The sequence below is a fragment of the Mirounga leonina genome, unplaced genomic scaffold, assembly GCF_011800145.1.
Source record: "Mirounga leonina isolate KUSES-001 unplaced genomic scaffold, KU_Mleo_1.0 Mir_152, whole genome shotgun sequence".
In the NCBI taxonomy this organism is placed as follows: Eukaryota; Metazoa; Chordata; class Mammalia; order Carnivora; family Phocidae; genus Mirounga; species Mirounga leonina.
The window spans coordinates 15,193,614-15,214,194 of NW_023270380.1; the positions used below are offsets into that span (position 1 = coordinate 15,193,614).

General features: G+C 36.7%; 1 protein-coding gene across 8 annotated transcripts in view; it reads right to left on the reverse strand.

The window, feature by feature from the left end:
- PCDH15 (protocadherin related 15) overlaps positions 1-20,581 on the reverse strand; it is a 789,625-nt gene that overhangs the window by 142,559 nt on the left and 626,485 nt on the right. For all 8 annotated transcript variants that reach the window (XM_035008612.1, XM_035008611.1, XM_035008610.1 and 5 more), the window contains 2 exons: positions 19,017-19,157; positions 16,944-17,056 (listed from right to left, as the gene is read on the reverse strand). In XM_035008612.1, coding sequence (XP_034864503.1) covers positions 16,944-17,056; positions 19,017-19,157 — 254 coding nt within the window. The remainder of the gene's footprint in view (positions 1-16,943; positions 17,057-19,016; positions 19,158-20,581) is intronic.

Here is a 20,581-nt window from a genome sequence, read left to right on the forward strand (position 1 = left end):
TTTATTTATTTATTTATTTATTTATTTATTTATTTATTTATTTATTTATTTGAAGGGGGAGGGGCAGAGGGGGAGAGAGAATCTTTTTTTTTTTTAAGATTTTATTTATTTATTTATTTGAGAGAAAGAGAGAGAGAGAGAAACAGCATGAGAGGGGAGAGGGTCTGAGGGAGAAGCAGGCTCCCCGCTGAGCCAGGAGCCCAATGTGGGACTCGATCCCAGGACTCCAGGATCATGACCTGAGCCAAAGGCAGTCACTTAACCAACTGAGCCACCCAGGCGCCCAAGAGAGAGAATCTTAAGCAGGAGCGTGGAACCTGATGTGGGCTGGATCTCACAACCCCAAGATCATGAGCTGAGCCGCAACCAATAGTCGGACACCTAGCTGACTGAACCACCCAGGCACCCCAAAACTTGGTAACTTTAAAAAATTGTCCTCAGAATTCAGAATCCAAAATTGTTTTACTCTCTTAATCAGAGCTTATACTGGGAAAGGAGCAGAAAAGTAAGTTTACCTCTCCAAATAGTGAAACTGGTGTGCAAACATCTAGCCATCCTTTTTGAAGTCTTCTCACAATCCCAACAGTTTAAAGTTTTAAAATGACAGGTATAAATATCCCCTTCTCAGCAAGTTAAATGATCTCACTGATTTCTATTAATATTTATATCAAATCTCAATAAACTTATCTGCTAATGAATATATGAGAAAAAATTTAAATACTTTTAATAAGTAATATTGCTCTTGGATAATATTGTAGATTATATCTTAAGCAATCAGATTTTCCCTTCCTAGTTCTCAGTCACAGAACAATTTTACATCTGAAATGGGGATAATATTTTTCTTTTTACTATTTTTTTATACGTTTAAATCCATAGACTTCTGTCTTCATTCAAAAATAACAACCAGAGGGTAGGGTTGGTATAGGTAGAGGTGGGCTCTGAATCTTAAAAAAAAAACAACAATCAAAAAATCATTTAAAATTCAATGAGTTTACTTACAGAGGTTCACTCACCCATTCAATAAATACTTACTGAATACATACCATGTGCCTGGCAATAAAAACACAAAGGCAGGAGAGAAGAAATGGATTGTGCATTCATAAAGCTTATAGCCTTACAGGCAAACCAGGCAGTTGTGTGAAGAATTATAGTAACATGTGGTAAGTGTATTAATATCAGATCCCTGATTATAAGTTCAGTAGTAAACATGGTATTCACCATTTATATTTTATTTTCCACACATACCTATAAATAAACAGTGGAATCAGGAGTTGCCTGATTTGATAGAATATGCTAGACCAGGCATATTCATTTCTGGCTGATAAATCTACTTACTAAAAATAGACTACAATAATACACACACACACACACACACATACTCTTAGTAATGATCTCTGAGAAAACAGTTTCATGTTTTGGCTCATTTACCTACATTGGGGTGGCTCTTTTTCCTTCATAGATGAATTTGTGCATTGGAACTTTTGAAAGGTATGACAACAAATTTAAAACAGGACCTCTAATGCCTTTATTTGTTATTTTCTATTGATTAGATTCAATGTCTGCAGTATTAAAGAGTCATAGAAAGGTGAGAAATCGCCATATAGAATCTTGACATCTACTAGGATAATCAAACAAATAACATCAAAAAAGGAGAAAATAATACATATATAGAGCATTTGATATTTCAATTTTCTACTTCAACAGCTGAATAAATACATCAAATATATGACTAAATAATAAAATATAGGCATAAAATAATAAAAATACACATTCAATATCTGCCAGAATTTTTAGGAAAGAAGTCATTTTTTATTGTTATTCATACCTTAGACAAATAATACACTAATGCCATTTATGAAGGAGGGTATATAGTCAGTGACTAATTCATTCTTAGAAGTGGGGTGCCATAGTAAAAACCTAACCATGTGGCATGTGCTGGGGGTCTGATGGGCAGGCGTTGGCAGGAAAACGAGGTGGGGCTGTGAACGGACGCCTGAGGAGGGGTGAGCACAGTGTCAGTGGGAGCCGCAAAGACAATGACAGAATAGTTATTCAAGGTTGGACAGATAGCAGCCTTTGTTGTGCAGTTGCAAAACCCTCAGCAACATTGCCACCTGCAGTCATGTGGAAGACACGAAGTTGGGAACTCATGAGGTGGCAGGTCTGGCTCAGGAGATTTCCAGAAAGAGTTCATTGCCACCTAGAGCTGCCTGATGAAGAGTTCCTCTCCTGTCCCCATCCCGCCACGGCATGGTAGGCAGATGCCTTCAGTTCACAGGTCCTTGAATCAAGAAGAGCTACACCTGAGGGAAGCTGTCCACATTTGGATTTAGTTTAAGTGATGTGATCCTGAGCTTCAACCGTGATGACATCATGGGACAAGACTTGCAGATCCTAACAGCATAAGTGTTTGCTTATTTCTTTGTTCTTGCATGTGGGAGCAATGTAAATAATTGTGGACAAAAGGTAGATTATGGTGTATGTTGGTGCCTGTGTGTGTGTGTGTGTGTGAGCATGTGCATATTAGGGATGGACAGGAGTGACTTTATGGGACTTCGAGCCTCAAACTCAAGATGTGCTGAGGGCTGCATGTGGAGATACCTGGCCTTGCCCCCGGAAGGGTGGAAGACTCCAAGAGGAGACAGACCAGACCATCTCCACGGGAATCTCAACCACCACCCCACCCACCAGCTGGATGTGTATTGGCCAAGACAGCCCCGAAATCCCCCTCAGCCTGACTACACTTTAGACAGGCTTCTTCCTGACTCTAGGTCCCTGATCTCTCTTTTTTACTTTACTTTGGAGAACCCACACTTGTAAATGAAATCTCTGCCTCTCTGAGATATAGATCTCTTTAAAAGCCTCTTGCCAATTTTACAACCTAGGACCATCTTCCTCAAGGACCTGGGACTCCTGCTTTTGGAATGCAATCATCAGGGAAAACAGAGGCCCTTTGTCCCTGAGGTTAGGACCGAGACTTTGGTGGCAATTTCTCCAAATTGTGAAACCATCTCAGTCATGAAGATAGGAAAGGTGGGGGGCCCATCAGCAAACACAGGTGGCTGGTCCCTGGGCACCCCAGCTCTTAATAACTCTGCTTCAGCAGAGATGAGTTCAGACTGAGTTCTGGCCTCACTCCCCAACTGCAATAGCCTTGCACAAATTCTTCCTTGCCTGTTTAAATTTGTCCCATTCATGTCGAGCCTTGACAGTAGCATAACTGAGCCTAGGTTACTGGGCAACCCACAGAACCATGAGAACTAGTTAACTGTTGTTGTTTTAAGCTATTCAATTTGGGTAGGGAGTTCTGCAGCAATAGACGATTGATGCACATAGGAAAAATCCCACATTGAATACAATTCTGGTCACAAATATCCATCCAGGAGTCACCAAGCGTTTATAGGACACTTACCTTGAGCAAAGTACTGCATTTATAGGTACCAAGGATCATATGATTCATACTTGTGACAGTCCCTATTCATGCCCATTGCCCTAGCTTAAATATTATAGGGTGTATCCTTTATTCACATTTAGTGCCCTGTTTTGGGCAATAAATCACATGATCTTCACTAACATTAGACACTATGTGGTTATAGTTAAGAAATCTACATTCTATTTCATGAGATGAAGTATATACATACTCAGGTTTAGTTCTTTCTGCTTTGAATTACACATTTTTGGCATTAATATAGTAATTCCTGCTTTCCCTTGTCTGCAATCGGCTGGTGTACCTTTCCCTGTCCCTCTCTTAGTGTGTGTATATTTGTGTGATTTTGTCTTAAATATGTTGTTTAATGGCATTGAACCACATGTGAAAAGTTTACCAGAAATAACACAGTATGTGAAGAGGATGAAGCAAATAGTACAGCTATTAAGCTCCAAAGCAGTTTGGAGATGGATGACTTCACCATTATAAATTGGTGATAAAAATGCCGTGATTGCAAATCAACATTTAAATTGTGTAAAAATCTATTTTCCATGTTGAATGTGGAAGCAGAGCGATCTTCCATAAAACGCCTCTGCTTATATCTCTTGTTTAACACCATCGTCAGATTCCTCTGTGATAATGAACAAAGTTGGTAATGGGGCTCATAGGAGCCTTCACAATCCGATTCACCAGCGACCAGTCTCACCCAGAGATTCTTATGCTCTATGCTAAGACTTTGATTTTAGAACATTCTATAAACACATGATAAGCAATTTGACTCAGTGTAAAGCTCTTTTTTGTTTGTACTGTTTTCTTGCTCAATAACAATGATCATTTGATTAATTTCTGCCTACCAAGTAGATTATGAGCTCTCTGAGGACAGAGACCATGTACATTTTGTCCAGCATTATTATTCCTAGTGCACTGTATCTGCTCAATATATATTCATTGACAGGATGAAAAGAAGAACAAATACCATTGAATATAGCAGTCATTTTATCTCATCTGTTCATATTTTCAATGTTTGTTTTCTCTAATAGATCATAAATTATAGAGAGACCATATTTGTGCTTAAATTTAAAACAAAATAAAAAAAAGGTCTGTTGAATATATTAATGGACAAAGACGCTGGATGGATTAGTAAACTCAAGGAGAAGTAACTTTAATTTTTCTGCTTTATCTATCTCATCCTGCCCTCAACTGAAATCACAGTTCATAGAACATTCTGGAAACTTTCTCAAAGAAACAAGTCAACTATAGCATCAGTGAGATAGAAACAGGCTTCACCAACAACTTTGGTGTTGGTTCATACTGGACATAGGGAACATCAGCGTGTGGGATTGTATCTCTACACAACAATAGTAGAGGGAGTTATTTTGTTTATGAAGATGGGTCAGTGATGAGATCAAGAATAACAAAGCCATATCCAGTCATGAGAACCATGTCGCTTTAACCATCACATAGATATCTGAGGCATTATTGTTTAAACTAACATTCAAACTGAATAGAAATCCACTCTCAATGCTGCAACTAGAGTGATATTTCCCCAGGATTTTTTTTTTTTAATCAAGAAACTGGTGATGGTCTATTAACCAATGATGGTAGAGAAATGGGCTTGTGACATTTTTCATGGCTTAACATCTTTTCCTTCCTCATACCAAAATTTGCTTTTTGGCAATTTCTCCTTTCCACTTCTCTTGTTTTGATAATATGGTAATTGTGTGTCGTCCTTTCACTCAGAAGAGAGGGTTTTGTACCTCATCACCTGGGGACAGCCACAAGACAGGCAATTAGTGTGGCCTCTTTTGTCATTGTTTATAAACTCCTTGAGAACAAGGCATAAGTCTTAAAATCTTGCATGGCCACCACCTGGGATAAGACTACTAAATAATAATATCACGACATTTATTAAGCAGGTGCTCTGCACTAGGTTCTTCACAAAGCTCTTTCCCTCACATATAAAGTAAGTATTTTATCTCTAGGAAAGCTGGTCTCAGGGAGCTTCAGTAACTTGTCCAAGTTCAACCAATGTCTGATATCCAACAGCCGGGATCCAAACCTTGGTAACTATTGTGTCATTTTGCCTCAGAAAAGTTTGCATTAACTATTAATAAAATAAAAATAATGTGTTCTATTACATGTTGAACTAAACACTTTCTATAGATATAATGCAATGAAAGAAGAATGGAATCAGTAATCACACTCTTTGGGAAAACTTGTTTCAAATTCTAAACTGCTCAAACTTGAGCCCTTTGTTGTTGGTGACTGGCTTCACTCTGCAAGCAAATGTCAGACTCTACCATAACCTTGAAGATGTGAAGGAGAATTGTACTCCATGTGGATGCTGAGGAAGCCTGGGAAAGCTGGATGAAGGATTGAGAGAGTCAATAGTTAAAGACGCAAAATCTATTACCTTTGAGGCAAGATTTTAGTAGCACCATAAAAAGACAGGAAATGTTATCTTCAGGTAAAGTCAACTCTCATATTGGACAATAAATCTAAATTAAAATAGTAAACAACTTTAGCAAACAAGTAAGGCTCTCTGCTTGTGGATTTATTTTATATTAATAGCATTTCTCTTTTTCATTTTTTGAAACGAAGACGAATAGTTCTCCCTAAACTATGGTATTTATTGATTAAAAAAAATCTTTTCTCAAAATCCCAAGTCTAAACTTGTGTGGTTTATATAAGAATAATGGCAATGTTCCTCAATATAAGGTAATTTTAATTCTCTTGAATAATGCAATGCTAACTAGAACTGCTCCCTCACCATTTCCTTGGCCATTTTGATAACATTGTTTTCATTTTTCATAGTATATGAAAATGGACTTCTAGATTTTAAATTATGCTTTTTCTCTGTTTTTGCATATCAGGAGGTGGACTGTTAATCCTTTTTAGTTCTTTATAAAATCTACTCTTTTTATTCTTCAATATAAAGCCTCCTGAGAAACTTATTTTAAATATAAGTTGTATTTAAATTTTTGCACTGTCATTTGTTAGATTAATTCAAATCTATCAGCAAAGTATCAATTTTTTACTTTAACAGGGAAACCGAAAAGATTATTTTCTTTATTCAAGGTATTTGAATTTTTAAAAGATTTCAAGATATTTATATGTATAATATTCTTATTTTGAATTTAATATATTAAATTTGAATAATACTGGAAATTAAATAGGACTCAATATTTTTCTAAGAGTTAGCAAATATCAACTTGTTCGAGGTTCATAAAAATACCCTAGGAACATTTGCCCCTTTTATTTGGTATACATACAAATATATATTTTAAATTTCTGGTTTTTATGGAAATTACATTTTAAAATACATGAATCCTTAAAAATGAATATAAATGTGGCATTACATCATGCAAAGTTTAATAATCAATGCTGATACACTTCCATTTTAAATAAATACCAAAGGTATGTTCATATTGGTAGCATATTTGTTTGGAAAATTTGTAAATAATTGTCTTTGGTAAACTTTTTGATAAGTTGTGTGAGGTGTTGCATTTCCCACTCAAAATCAATATTCACATTTAGACTCCATGATCTATTCCAGACATGCTGACCTTTCCATGATATTTACCTCTAGAACCGAGGACAAGTGAGTCCCTGTGTGTTTAGTCCATCATCCTGGGATGAAGGTCAAATACTCTTTGAATGCTAACTCACTTGACCTATAGAGTCAATCTATTCTTTTTTTTTTTAAAGATTTTATTTATTTATTTGAGAGAGAGAATGAGATAGAGAGAGCATGAGGGGGGGAGGGTCAGATGGAGAAGCAGACTCCCTGCTGAGCAGGGAGCCTGATGCAGGACTCCATCCCAGGACTCCAGGATCTTGACCTGAGCCGAAGGCAGTCACTTAACTAACTGAGCCACCCAGGTGCCCAGGAGTCAATCTATTCTTAAGTAGTATGCATTTGAACTACTATTAGGATTTTGATATTTCTGTCTGGAGTAAATGAAAGATATATAAAATATATTTTCTGATTATGACACTATGGCTATTTTCCAGAAGATTCAAGTAGATAGCTGACTGAAAACCTCTTATCAGATCTGGCCATGTGGTGGCAATGGGAGTGTGCCCTAATAATCTCCAAGTATAGGAAGCACTTTGACCAAGGTTCTCTTGTGCTCTGAAGTCTACTGCTGTTTATATGCAGGTCATACTTCCTAGGGGCTGCTTGCAGATCATCACTGAGAAAAGCAGAGATGTTACAGTGGGTCCCTTCCTGGGAGACAATGAATTTCTCCAATGTCTGTCTATGGTTTGAGGGCTCCCTGATCATCATGTGGAACTTACTTAAATGACACAGCAGTCACTTCAATGACCCAGTAACCTCGGATGTTCTACACAAACCTCCCTCCCTCTTCTTTCCTTGAGGTCAGAATGAATGTGGTTTGAAGGTTCCCTAGCCTTATTCTGCTTTCTCCTCATTTCACCCACACAAGTATTTTCCCTAAAGAACTTGTTACATCTCATTTTGATGTCTAATTGCTAGAAGAAGGACCAAAACAAACCTAGGACAAAGGGGCTAAATTTAAAAAAAGGAGTATTAGGATTTCAAAAGATATGAATTAAATTTAAGATATCTGTGAACATGTAGAAAAACAGGTCTGGGGAAAATATATTTAAAAGATGTTCATATAGAATTTTAATATATAATGAAATAGGTATACTATATTGACATATTAAAATAAAGATGGATGAATTAAATAGATTTAATATACATTAATTTATGTAGAGACAAAAAAGAAAATCTTGAGGGTTATAATTAGACATTATTTAAATATTTTAACAAGGCAGAAGAGTTTGTTATATGTTGTAAGATATACTAAACTAGTATGAGAAACTGGAATTAACATATCTTTCAGGTTAGCAACCACATGGTTAATATCACTCTTTTTTTCCACATTAATAGCAGACACAGCCAAGTTCACAGAATTCTTTTTCCCAATAAGAACAATCCTTGTCAAGATACCTGCTAATAATTGACAGAAGAGCATTATTTGTCACCTGTCTTAAGTAAGGAGTTTAGCTCAGTTTCAATCAAAGAGCAGCAGAATATGCTACCCCAAAATAGGACTGTAGGAGTTGAGGACATGTCACTCTAAAATATGCCAATTTGGCATTACTGATTATTTTGAGCCATAGGCACTCAAAAAATAGCAAATGTAGAGAGATGCTTTCTCTGAGCTCCCCTTACCTGACTAAAGACAGACTCTCCAAAAGAAACTCAGTTGTCAGAGATTCCCTCCCCAGTAGTTTCACTGACCAGGGAAACTGAATGACCACAGGAAAGGACACCTGAAGAAGACACCACACCCAGACAAACCTTACCACAATCATACCTGCCCTCTATTCATCTAAGAACCCACTCATCTTACCTAAAAATCAGTTACTCTTCCCTGAGAGGCCTACATCACTGCTCCCCTTCCCCTGTTAAGATGTTGTTTAATCCTGAATTCTAAAGCCACCACTTGGCATTACTCATTTTTCCTGGGTATCTCCCATGTATACATGAAGTATACATGTTAATAAACTTCTCTTTTTTGTTCTTTTGTTACTCTGTTTTTTTATTACAGGGGTCTCACCTAAGAACTCAGAAGGGCAGAGGGAAAATTAAATTTCTTCCCCAACACAGTCATACTACCTGAAAGAGGAAGGAAATGCTAAAATTGATGAAGGCTCAGAGAGAAATGCATAGAATATAACTTAAAATGAGTTAGAATTAATTAAAATAATAATCTCAGCATAGGAAGTGAGTTCCCAATGTCCATAACTATCTAAAGATTGAAGGTATGAGTTCCTTGCCACTGAAAAAGAGACTAGTCAACTTTGCAGCGAGGATATTAGAAAAAGTAAGTATTAAACTATTAGGCTAACTAGGTGATTTCCTATGGTCTGTTTTGTTCATTACATGATATGCCTTTGAAAACAGGATTTTCATTAAGATTAACCTATTTTTTTCTGCTTCCAGTGAGAATCAGACTGTGGGAAGTGGTTTAAATTATGAGATTGCATTTGGATACAGAGATACTTAATCACCTGAATAGTAATAACTCAAACCAATGATTATGTGAGGAAAGGGCTAGTAGTTGGATTTAATTCACTAAAAAAAGAAAGAAAAAAAAAAGAATCCAGCTGAAGAGACTTTTGAGAAGGGAGAGGTGTTTTAACAACCAAGGATTAAGAGATGCTATTGACTCTTTAAGAAATTTGTTTCAAGGAAAGGGAGAAAAAAAGAATAGAGAATGATGATTTGAGGTATGCAAACTCTAAGGGATCAAAATTTCTGACATTTCTTTGTCTGTCAAAAAGATAAACTGGAAGACCCACATAAAGCTGGAATGATGCATGAAAATGGAAATTTGTTAAAATTGTGAAACGTTGGGTTGTGTGTATGCTTCTAAATAATATGTTTGTTTATAATTGTAGGAATGAATATTACACAGTCTGAAGAGTTATACACTTCCCTAAATTTTGAGAAGAACTCAGTGTTTTCTGGAAAATATAAGTGTTCATCCAATGACAAAGAGATGAAGCAAATTGATATCTTGATTCTCCATTTAACCTAATTAAATGACTCAAGGAGAGACTGAAGAGGTCATGAAATGAATAAAATAAGTGTTTCAAGTATTACAACCACCAAAGGGACCAAAGAGAAATAGGCATACACTCATCTTAAGAATTACTGTAAATCTGGGCATTATAAAAGTACACATATATCTGTATGGGGTAAATAGCTTTCTCATTATGAGATTCCTCCCTTACTTAATAATTACTTGAAGTCGGCCCATCAGGGGACAACTTCAGTTCACAGGATTTGAGGAAAAACAAAATCAAATCTTCTTTCAACACATAGAATGTATTCCAATGTTGAAAATTATAAATAAGAAAATAATGTGAGAAATTTCTCCTCTAGTCTTGACAGGCTAAATTATTTCCCGTAATATAGGGTGGTCTTTGTAAAATCTTTGAATAACTTTACAAACCTCATTATTTCTTTTTCAAAGAACCATTAGCAGAGAGTGAAGAAGTTTTTAGATAGGAATAAGAAAGAGAGACATAACAATATGTGAGAGGAGGGTTTGGCTTTTTGTTAAACTGCTACTTTCACATTGATTAGCTACTCTGCTAATTATCTGTCATCACAAACTTAGCTGGCAGTCAAGGAGGCTTTTCCTTTAGTAAACATTAAAGGATTTACTCTGATGTTTATTATTTGTTGGTTCCTACTTGTACTTTTATAGTTTTAGAAAAGGTAATGATAGGTCTATTTTTGCACTCCGGCAACCAGGCAATTACCAGTAGCTCGAAATTTAAACATTTTTTTTAATTTTTTTTAAAGATTTTATTTATTTATTCATGAGAGACAGAGAGAAACAGAGGGAGAAGCAGGCTCCCAAGGAGCGGGAAGCCCGATGCGGGACTCGATCCCAGGACCCTGGGATCATGACCTGAGCCGAAGGCAGACGCTTAACCATCTGAGCCACCCAGGTGCCCAAAATTTAAACATTTTTAATTCTGTGGAGAGAAGAATGGATTTTGTTTCTCTATATAGAACTGGGACACTGGAAAATGTTTCACCAAATAGTAAATGCCTCCTCTCAGATCTCTTGGATGGTCTCCACAAAGTGAGTTTACATAAGCTTGTCTACTCTCACACTCTCCCTCTTCCTTTCCTTTTCCTTTTTCTTTTTTTCCCCTCTTTCCTTTTCCTTGTGATCAAGACAATTACACTCCTCTGGAACATGGAGAGAGTAATGAATTATAATCAGATAACCAAACATTAGCTTGAAGTCCAGAAAGGTTTGGTTTGGAATATGTAATATTAACATTTGATATGCTGAAATCACTAGAAATAACTTAAAACATTCAAAAACGTCCATCGGAGATTTTCTTTGAATTCAAACAAAAAAAGGTATGCATTCTCTTGCTATTTTAAGAAGGCATTCTATTTCACCAATACATATTTAAGAATAAAAATGTTTCTGTACTATTCCTTCATAGGTTCATGTGCCCAATCTTGTATGTTCTTAACATAAACCAAGTCATCTTAAGATGCTGTAATGAGAATCTGTAACTTGTCTGAAACTGCATGTTTAATGTGCTAATTATCTACCAACACTATTTTCCCCTTTTCCCCAATAGGAGAGGTGGAACTGAGATACACTGCCTAGCAAGGGAAGCATTCATCCACCCTTTCAGAGCTGGCTGTAGACGTTTGCCTGGAGTTTTGGGAAAGAACCTGAGATGAGGTGAAATTTGCAAGCCCTACCTCACTTGCTTCAGGAAATCTCTTGGTGTGGACTTCTGCCCTTTTCCCCTTTCCAGGGACTAAAATGGCAATCACTGGGATTATTCTGAAACACAATGTTTAGGATGCAAGACCTTAAGTTGCCCTGGGTCCCTGATGACATCATGGAAGAGTTGCATGAAGAGTTACCACCACATGAAACACTCATTTTACACTCTCATGTGAGCCAAAACACATAGGTTCTTTTTCTCAAAACTATTGAAATATAAGGGTTTCTTTCTACACCAGCCTAGCCTACCCTAACTAATCTTATTATCCAAGATTTGGATTCACTATTCCAAAAGCAAGATAATTGGGTTAGGAGAGTCAGTCATTTTAAGAATCCAGTTCAATATTCTACAGTGTATGAATATTTTATCTTTAGAGCCTTTCTTCACACCTTGTCATTTGTTGAAAACTAGTTTTTCCTAAGGAATTCAAGAGTCACTATTGGAATGAAGGCATTCTCGAGATGTATAAATAACATTTACCCCAGCTTGCAAAACCACTTCTCTTGGATCCCTACTTTCCATCTGCAACCCATGAGCATCATTTCCCCACCCCCAACAGGGACAGGAATCTTGCTTATCATTTGGTGTCCCCCCCAAACTGATCACATGAGAAAGTTTTTCCACCAGGAGCAACTTTGTAATGGAAGTAAAATTTCACCTCTACCCTTTCAGGGTTTTTAGGCTGGGTCTAAGTATGAAACTGACACAAGTCAGATGAGTAGGAGAAAACATACACATTTATATAAATTGTATGTGACAGGAGAGCCCTCGTGAGGAAATGAAGAGTCAGAGAAATGGCAAAACCCACATACTTTTGTATTAGGATGAACAGAGACAGGCAATTACGGAAAAGTAAACTATAGAAGGAGGTTGAAGGGAGCTGTGAATTGTTTTAACAAGGCCTGTCTGTATCGCTTCTCCTGGCTTTGACTCCCATTAAAGAATGTGTTTTTCCTCCTGGTACAGAGAAGGTATCGTTCACATGAGAGTTTATAGGTCCTGTTTTTGGGAGTAAAAGGGGAGATCAGAAAATCTTTTTTACAGCTGCTGTTTTTTTAAGCACTGTCAGCTCAAAATATTCTTTATGCCCAAGTGGCATATTCTGCCACCGTTTGACTCCAACACAAGGGAATTGAGGTCTAATAACATATGTAGCATCTTTGGGAGTTATGTGCATCCAGCCGAAGCAGTTAATGATTTTGAAAAAAAAAAATTAAATATATTTAGGACATTCCTAGTTAGGTAGCACTCTTCCAATCTGTGATTCAGAGGCTTGGGCTCCTCTCATATTCCTACAATTGTCAACATATGGCTCCCAAGGGTCTCTGGGTGTGTTTTCTATTTCATGAGTCCATACAGGGAAAGGTTAAATCAGGCCAGGAAACAGTGCAGACCATTCTGTTCCACATTTTATTGGCCAGAACTCAGTCCCATGGCTCCATCTAGCAAGCGGGGCTGGGGAATTGAGTCTAGCTATGTGTCCAGAAGGACGAAGAAAGGAGCAGGAGGTATCCAGACTCTGGCATATATGTCAAAAATCTTCAAGAGCATTGAGAGGTAATTGATGAAGGTCAGCCTTAGGTCTTTTATCTTTTTTTAAAATAGTTCATTCCATACTTTAGGTCAAATGTAAGCTTCCTTAAATATTTAAAATCAATTATTAGGACTTATTCAAAATATAGCGTCTTCTGCCAATGTTTGATACGACTTTTTTATTATTCAAGTTTTCTAAGTATCTGATAAAAAAGAAAACAATCCCGTTCAGTGCCCAAGTCCTACTGAATCTATTATGCCAATTAAATCAATTCTGAGGACTTTCTTCATAAACTGTAGGATGCAACAAGATTACCAAATTGCTTTTATGTGTCAGAGTAACAAATGGACCAGGAAATCAAGGGCATTATTTGCAAATGTTAGACATGTTCTTCTGGAAGGTAAAAAATTCTTCCACATGTGCTCATGTGACTCCTCTTAATATTAGCACCAAGTAATTGGCAGTGTTTTTCTTCTTTCAGTTAACAGCTTTATTAATAGAATCTATTTGTAGTTCGTAGTTCTATGCAGAGAAGGTAACACATGGTAAATAATTCATTGAACAAACCATTTTTATTTTTAAAAGTGGCATAAACAAAGGCAATTTTAAAAAGAAAGCTAAATGAGCAATGCCCTGATGAGATCTATGACCTTTGCCTGAATGCCACAATATTGTAGCCAGAAGAGTTAACAAGCAATGTGCTACGGAAGTCTGGAGGCATACCACTATTAGTAGGAAATGAGCTGTGGATGAAAGCCAGGAGAAAGGGGACTCCATTTACTCAGTTTTTTCACAAGGACAGTGTTAGGCACCACCACTCTCTGTCTTCGGGGCCTCCAAGGAAGGATTGCACGGGATGAAAACTCTGGAAGAACACACGTGGGAATTCTGTTCGGCTGAAGGTCTGAGGGATTTCTGGACCCACCCCAAATAGTAAGTGCATTTTTTGTGAGCATCAAATCCAGATAAGTTGGTGAGCAACACAGTGAGTTTATACCCATTTTGGTTCTTGAGAAGCCACCATGAACACGTCCAGGGAAGGTCTCTAGAAGCAAAAACCTGCATGCCCCATAGCAAAGAACTGGAGTTCACAGGTTACCATGCCAAGATAAAAGGAAGGTATTGGTAACAATGGAGAAAAGGAAGAAAAGCGTCTTTCAAACAGACTGACCAGGAATTCTTACTGTTTATTTTATTTTATTTATTTTTTAAAGATTTTATTTATTTATTTGAGAGAGAGGGAGAGACAGAGATAGTGAGAGAGCACAAGTGGGGAGGAAAGGGAGAAGCAGGCTCCCCACTGAGGAGGGAGCCTCATGTGGGGCTCGATCCCAGGACCTGAGCTGAAGGCAGATGCTTAACCTCCTGAGCCACCCAGCACCCAGAATTCTTACTGTTTTAAATAGAGTTTACATCTCAGTGGTTTACATATGTGTTATGTAGAATTTTCTGATAAAATTACATTAATTCATTACTTGAATATTGCAAAGGGAGCTTTTCTTTAAAGGTTTTATTTATTTATTTGAGAGAGAGAGAGCAGAATGCATGAGCAGGGGGAGGGGCAGAGGGAGCAAATCTCAAGCAGACTCCCCATGGAGCATGGAGCCCAACGCAGGGCTCGATCCCACGACCCTGAGATCATGACCTGAGCTGAAACCAACAGTGGGACGCTTAACTGACTGAGTTACCCAGGCACCCAAGGTAGCGTTTTATAAAAGGAAAACACTACTTGGTTCAGTGTGGTAAATATTCCCAGATACTTTATCTGTCTCCTCTCTCAGTATCAGCCCTTGCTCTAAAACTTAACAATTCTTAGTTAGTTCTTAGAAATTATCAAAGCAAAAAAAAAAAAATTATCGAAGCAATATAAATCTAAATTTTAGAATACGACCAAGTGTCATATGAAATCTTCATTTTTCTTGAGCCTCAAAGAGCATCATTATGTAATATCTAATTTGTCTCTACATAGACTAAACTACTAAAATATCCTAGAAATCAATACATCCTCCCATATTGTTTTTTTATACATCTAAATATGCTAATTTGAGGCATTTAACATCTTTCCATATTTTGGTGGCGTGGCTAAGCTGTATTTTCTTTTCCAGAACGGCTTTTATGCTGTTCTTGTTTAAACACGGTGAGGTGTTTCTCCAACACACTTGCTTAGCACTGAGCTCCTACCATTGTGTCTTCAGACTGTATTGTATTGTTCATATAATGTTTAGTGTCCACGCATAGTTGTGAGCCTCTGGAGCTCCAGGACTGGATGCCATTTAATGCTATGTCCAGAAGAAGGAAATAGTAAATAAGTAGTATGTAGTGAGTCTCCTTCAAATATTTGTGGGGAAACTTCTCTTATGGGTTCTAATATTCTAATACAAGTACATTCATGTTTTCACTTAAAGAAAACAATATCATGAAAGAAAGTTCTATATTTTCAGAAAAGCATTATAAATCTTACACTCATATGCGATCATGAAGCAATCATAAAATACAGTACATTTAATTTTATTATGTTTAAAATAAATTTTTCACTTCCTAAGAATATCTATCTATCTATCTATCTATCTATCTATCTATCTATCTATCTATCTACCTACCTACCTACCTACCTGCACACGTGCTGTGGACTGAACTGTGTCCCCCTAAAATCAATATGTTGAAGCCCTTAACCCTCAATGGCATGGTATTTGAAGATGAGGCCTTTGAGAAGTAATTAGATTTAGATGAGGTCATGAGGGTGGGGCACTAATCTTGGGATTGGTGCCCTTACAAGAAGAGACACCAGGGTGCTTGCTTTGTCTCACTCTCCTCTATGTGCGGACTCAACGAGGACCCAGACATCCGCAAGCCAAGAAGAGGGCTCTCACCAGAACCTGACCATGGTTGTGCCCTGACCCCAGCCTTCCAGCCTCTGGAACTGTGATAAAATAAATTTGCGTTTGAGCTACCTGGTCTGTGGGATTTTGTGATGGCACCCAGACTTAAGACAGTATATATACTAGTTTGATAGCTATAATACATAATATATATCATACATATAAACACACACAATTACATTCTCTCTTTCTCTTTCACTGATTATTTGAGAAATATTTCAGATCCATGTCAAATTATGGATATGGCAATAACAAGAAACTAAATGTCTACTACTTCTTGCTACTGAGATTATTAATTAGTTGCAGTTTAAACCCCAAAATATAATGTTTTATTTTTCAAAGGTTACATTAATTATTTTTAAAGATTTTATTTATTTATTTATTTTAGAGAGAGAGAGAGACAGAGAGAAAGCCAGCAGGCAGAGGGAGAGGGACAAGCAGATTCTGCACAAAGTGCAGAGCCTCATGAGGGGTTTGATCTCACCACCCAGAGATCATGACCTGAGCCGAGAGACACTTAACAGACTGAGCCACCCAGGTGCCCCAATACATTAGTTACTTTTAAAAGCTCCATTATTCATGAAAGCATTACTAAAACTGGTATTTTTAGACTAAATTATCATTTTGACTATATTAACTTTAAAGATAAATGTAATATTATGCTAATTTAGAAAAACTTAAATGAGAATTGGAAGGCTTCATTGATCAATTCAAATCGCCTCAGTTTTGAGAGGCCAAAACAGAACAACACAAAAAACTGTTACATAATACAAAAACCGATAGGAACCAGTACCTATATTCCTCTTGCGTGAAGCGTGGGATTTCTCCAGGATGTAAGACAAGAATTTTCACTGTGGCACTGCTGGACATCACAGGCTCACCATCATCAAAAGCAACAACCACCAGCTTAAAAAGTAATAAAAATTCATGTTAAAGATGATTAACAAGAAGAAAGTAAAGCATCTTTTTTTTTTTTTTTTTAATATATAAAGCATCATTTTTAATCACTGGACTGCTTGGCTCCAGGAGGGGAGGAATGATCACTTCCTCACTGTCTTTCAGGGAGCAGGCTCTAGATGAGGGTATGTTACATAGATTCTCACTTACTCTTCACAACAATACCACCAGGTGGGTGTTACATTTTCATTTCCTAGACAAGAAAACTCATAAATGCTATGATAAAACACTACCAGTAAAACAGGTACATCTCTCCAGTGATTAAACTGATCTTTCCTCCACAGTCCCACTGGTGCCCACAGTAAAAACATGGGCCATTATGAGCACCGACACTTATTTAAAAAGTGTTAAATTCAGTCACATCGATAGCAAAGAGCTAATTAGCTTCCTTATAAAAGGAAATTAATTTTTACAGTGAATTAATTGTCTGCAAGATTATAGGGCAGAAATACTTCACTCTGGAGGATAAAACTGGAAATCTTTAACAGTTTAACACACTTAGATATACACTCTCTTAAAAATATATAAAACCAAGTTCATACTGTATAGTAGGAACTGTTCAAAGGATACAAACTGCAGAAAAGCTTTTATCTCAAGATGTCTCAAGTAATAATATTTATTACCACAATATTGTTTATAATTGATCTATTTTGGATAACATATATTATTATGTCAAGAAGAATTCTTCATTTAAGAAATGTTAAATATTTTCAATATTATGTGTTTCTCTGGAATGTGCATAATTTTGGAACCTGCAGGCTACTAATTTAAACCAATTCAACCTAGACCATGAAACCATAACTAAGGCTCATCCTTGGGCCCATGATTTACCCTTGGGTTAACACTTTACAAACAGAACAATTGCTCCCACAGTGGTAGGATTCTGTGAGGCACAGTACTCACTGACACGCACAAGGTTAACCAACGAGGGCATTTCCTCAATGCAGGGTCACAGGCTTTATTCACAACAAAAGAAATTATTCTAAGTAATTACAGAAAATGGTAACACTCAAACATTTAATAAAATAGATTATTTATGATAATAGTGAATGGTAGTAATATTTCAAATTTTCCTGAAGTATAACTTAACGTGAGTATATAAACTTGATTCAATAATTTTGCCTCTCGGGCGCCTGGGTGGCTCAGTTGGTTAAGCGACTGCCTTCGGCTCAGGTCATGATCCCAGGGTCCCGGGATCGAGTCCCACATCGGGCTCCCTGCTCAGCAGGGAGTCTGCTTCTCCCTCTGACCCTCCTCCCTCTCATGCTCTCTGTCTCTCATTCTCTCTGTCTCAAATAAATAAATAAAATCTTAAAAAAAAAAAAATAATAATTTTGCCTCTCAGTACTTACATTAAGGAAAAATGTCAGGGAAGTGGCAGATAATATTTGCACAAGGAGTTTCACAACAGCAAATATTATTATAACAAAAAAATGAGAAATAGCCTAATTATCCATCAACAAAGTGTTAGGCAAAAAAAAATAATAGTGCATTCATACAGTAGAACATCACTCAACCATTAAAAAAATACCATTAACAGTATTTATTGTCCTGGGTAATATATTATTAAGTAAAAAAAGTGGTATGAATAATAGGATCATATTATTTTCAAACACATATGTGTATACTTGCATTTGTATGGGATGTCATCATAAGGATAGATATTAAACTGCTAAATTCTAGTTATCTCCAAGATGTGAAAGATGAAGTATTTTTTTTCTTTCTGCTTAACTCTATTTTCTAAGTATCCGTGGTAAAATATACATTACTTTTTAATTTAAAAAATAACTGAAAGGAGAAAAATGGAAACAAGTATGGTCATCTGTTAAACTGTACTCTCAAAAGTATCAATATCAATATTTGATATTAAATATCAAATAGATAACGGTAAGGAAAACACTGCACTGACCTTAAAAATTGTTGTAGGCTCTTCGTTAAGATTGACTCGAGTTATTACTCTTCCAGAATCTTCTTCTACGTCAAAAATACTGGCAGGATAAGGAAACTGGACATCATCTACTCTGTACCTCACATGACTTGCACGTAACCCCTAAAATGAAATTATATATTACTAATTCACTTTCACAAAATGAAAACAAAGGGTATTGATGATGCCAAACTGATCTATAAAACGCATGGCCTTCTAGAAGTGAAAAATCATATTTAGCATTCACACTTCCAGGTTTGAACTGCAGCAGAATCTCTGTTTCTTGTGGATGACTCCACCTGAATCAATGAAGTATCTTCACTACCTGTTATTCAAAATTATTTATGTAAAAGAATGAATTAATGTTTGCCTTGGGCATCTTCTCTTCCACTTTCCTTTAATTATAGGAATCTCATCTGACCTAAACCCCATGTCTGCTTGGTAGTTTCCCTTCTGAGACAATTATGAATGATGTTCTTTTATTGTGCCTATGTAAACTCTGACACTGAGAGAATGATGGAGTGTGGAGGTCTGTTGTAAAGTGGAGGGATGGGTACACAAGTGGAGGAGACAAGAACTATTTACCAGTTGCTCTGTTCTGTTAAACATGCTAGGTTTTTTCATAAATAAATTAATCCTCACAACAATCCTTTAGGATAACATTACTAATGATGATGATAGTAATAATAATAAAATAATGATAGCTAACATTTGTTTTTGTTTGTTTGTTTTTTTCTTTTTTAAAGATTTTATTTATTTATTTGACAGAGAGAGACACAGCGAGAGAGGGAACACAAGCAGGGGGAGTGGGAGAGAGAGAAGCAGGCTTCCCGCTAACAGGGAGCCCAATGATAGCTAACATTTGTTGAATGCTTATTATGTCCAAGAACTATACTACAGATGATACATGTATACTCTACCGCCCATTTTTTATTTTTAGTTAATGAACTTGAGGCTTATAGGGAGTGAAAGGATGTGGAATTGTCCCAGATATAGACCAAGATAAGTCAGGATATTTTAAAAAAAAAGAAGTTGATATTTGATAGATTTTTAAAGACTACAGTAAAAATAGTCAAAACTGTTGGGCATCCTCACTTACATCAGAGTTTACATTGGTCTTATTTTGAGTTATATAAAGTGACATTGGAATTACATAATCTTTTCCATGCTAAAGCCAGCCCTTGAGGTCAAGTAAACAATTTGGGCACAGAGCTAGTATGTGGTAGATTTGACCACAAACCTGAACAGACACTGTATAAGCCACTAAATTCCTTGAAGTAAAGCACTCCCAAGGCTCAGGTACAGGCATGTGTACCTTCTCTACCTCTATATTCAGCCTCTGCAATCTCTTCCAGTCTCGTGCCTCTAAACAACTTCTATGTGTTCATAACTCCCATTTAAATTATGGCTACACTCATCTTTTAAACTCCAAAGTAATATATACAATGCTCAACTTAAGTGTTCTATTTTTAACTCAACATATCCCAAACCAGCATCCTGATTTCTCTCCCAAACATATACCTTCTCCACTCTAAATCAATGGCTCC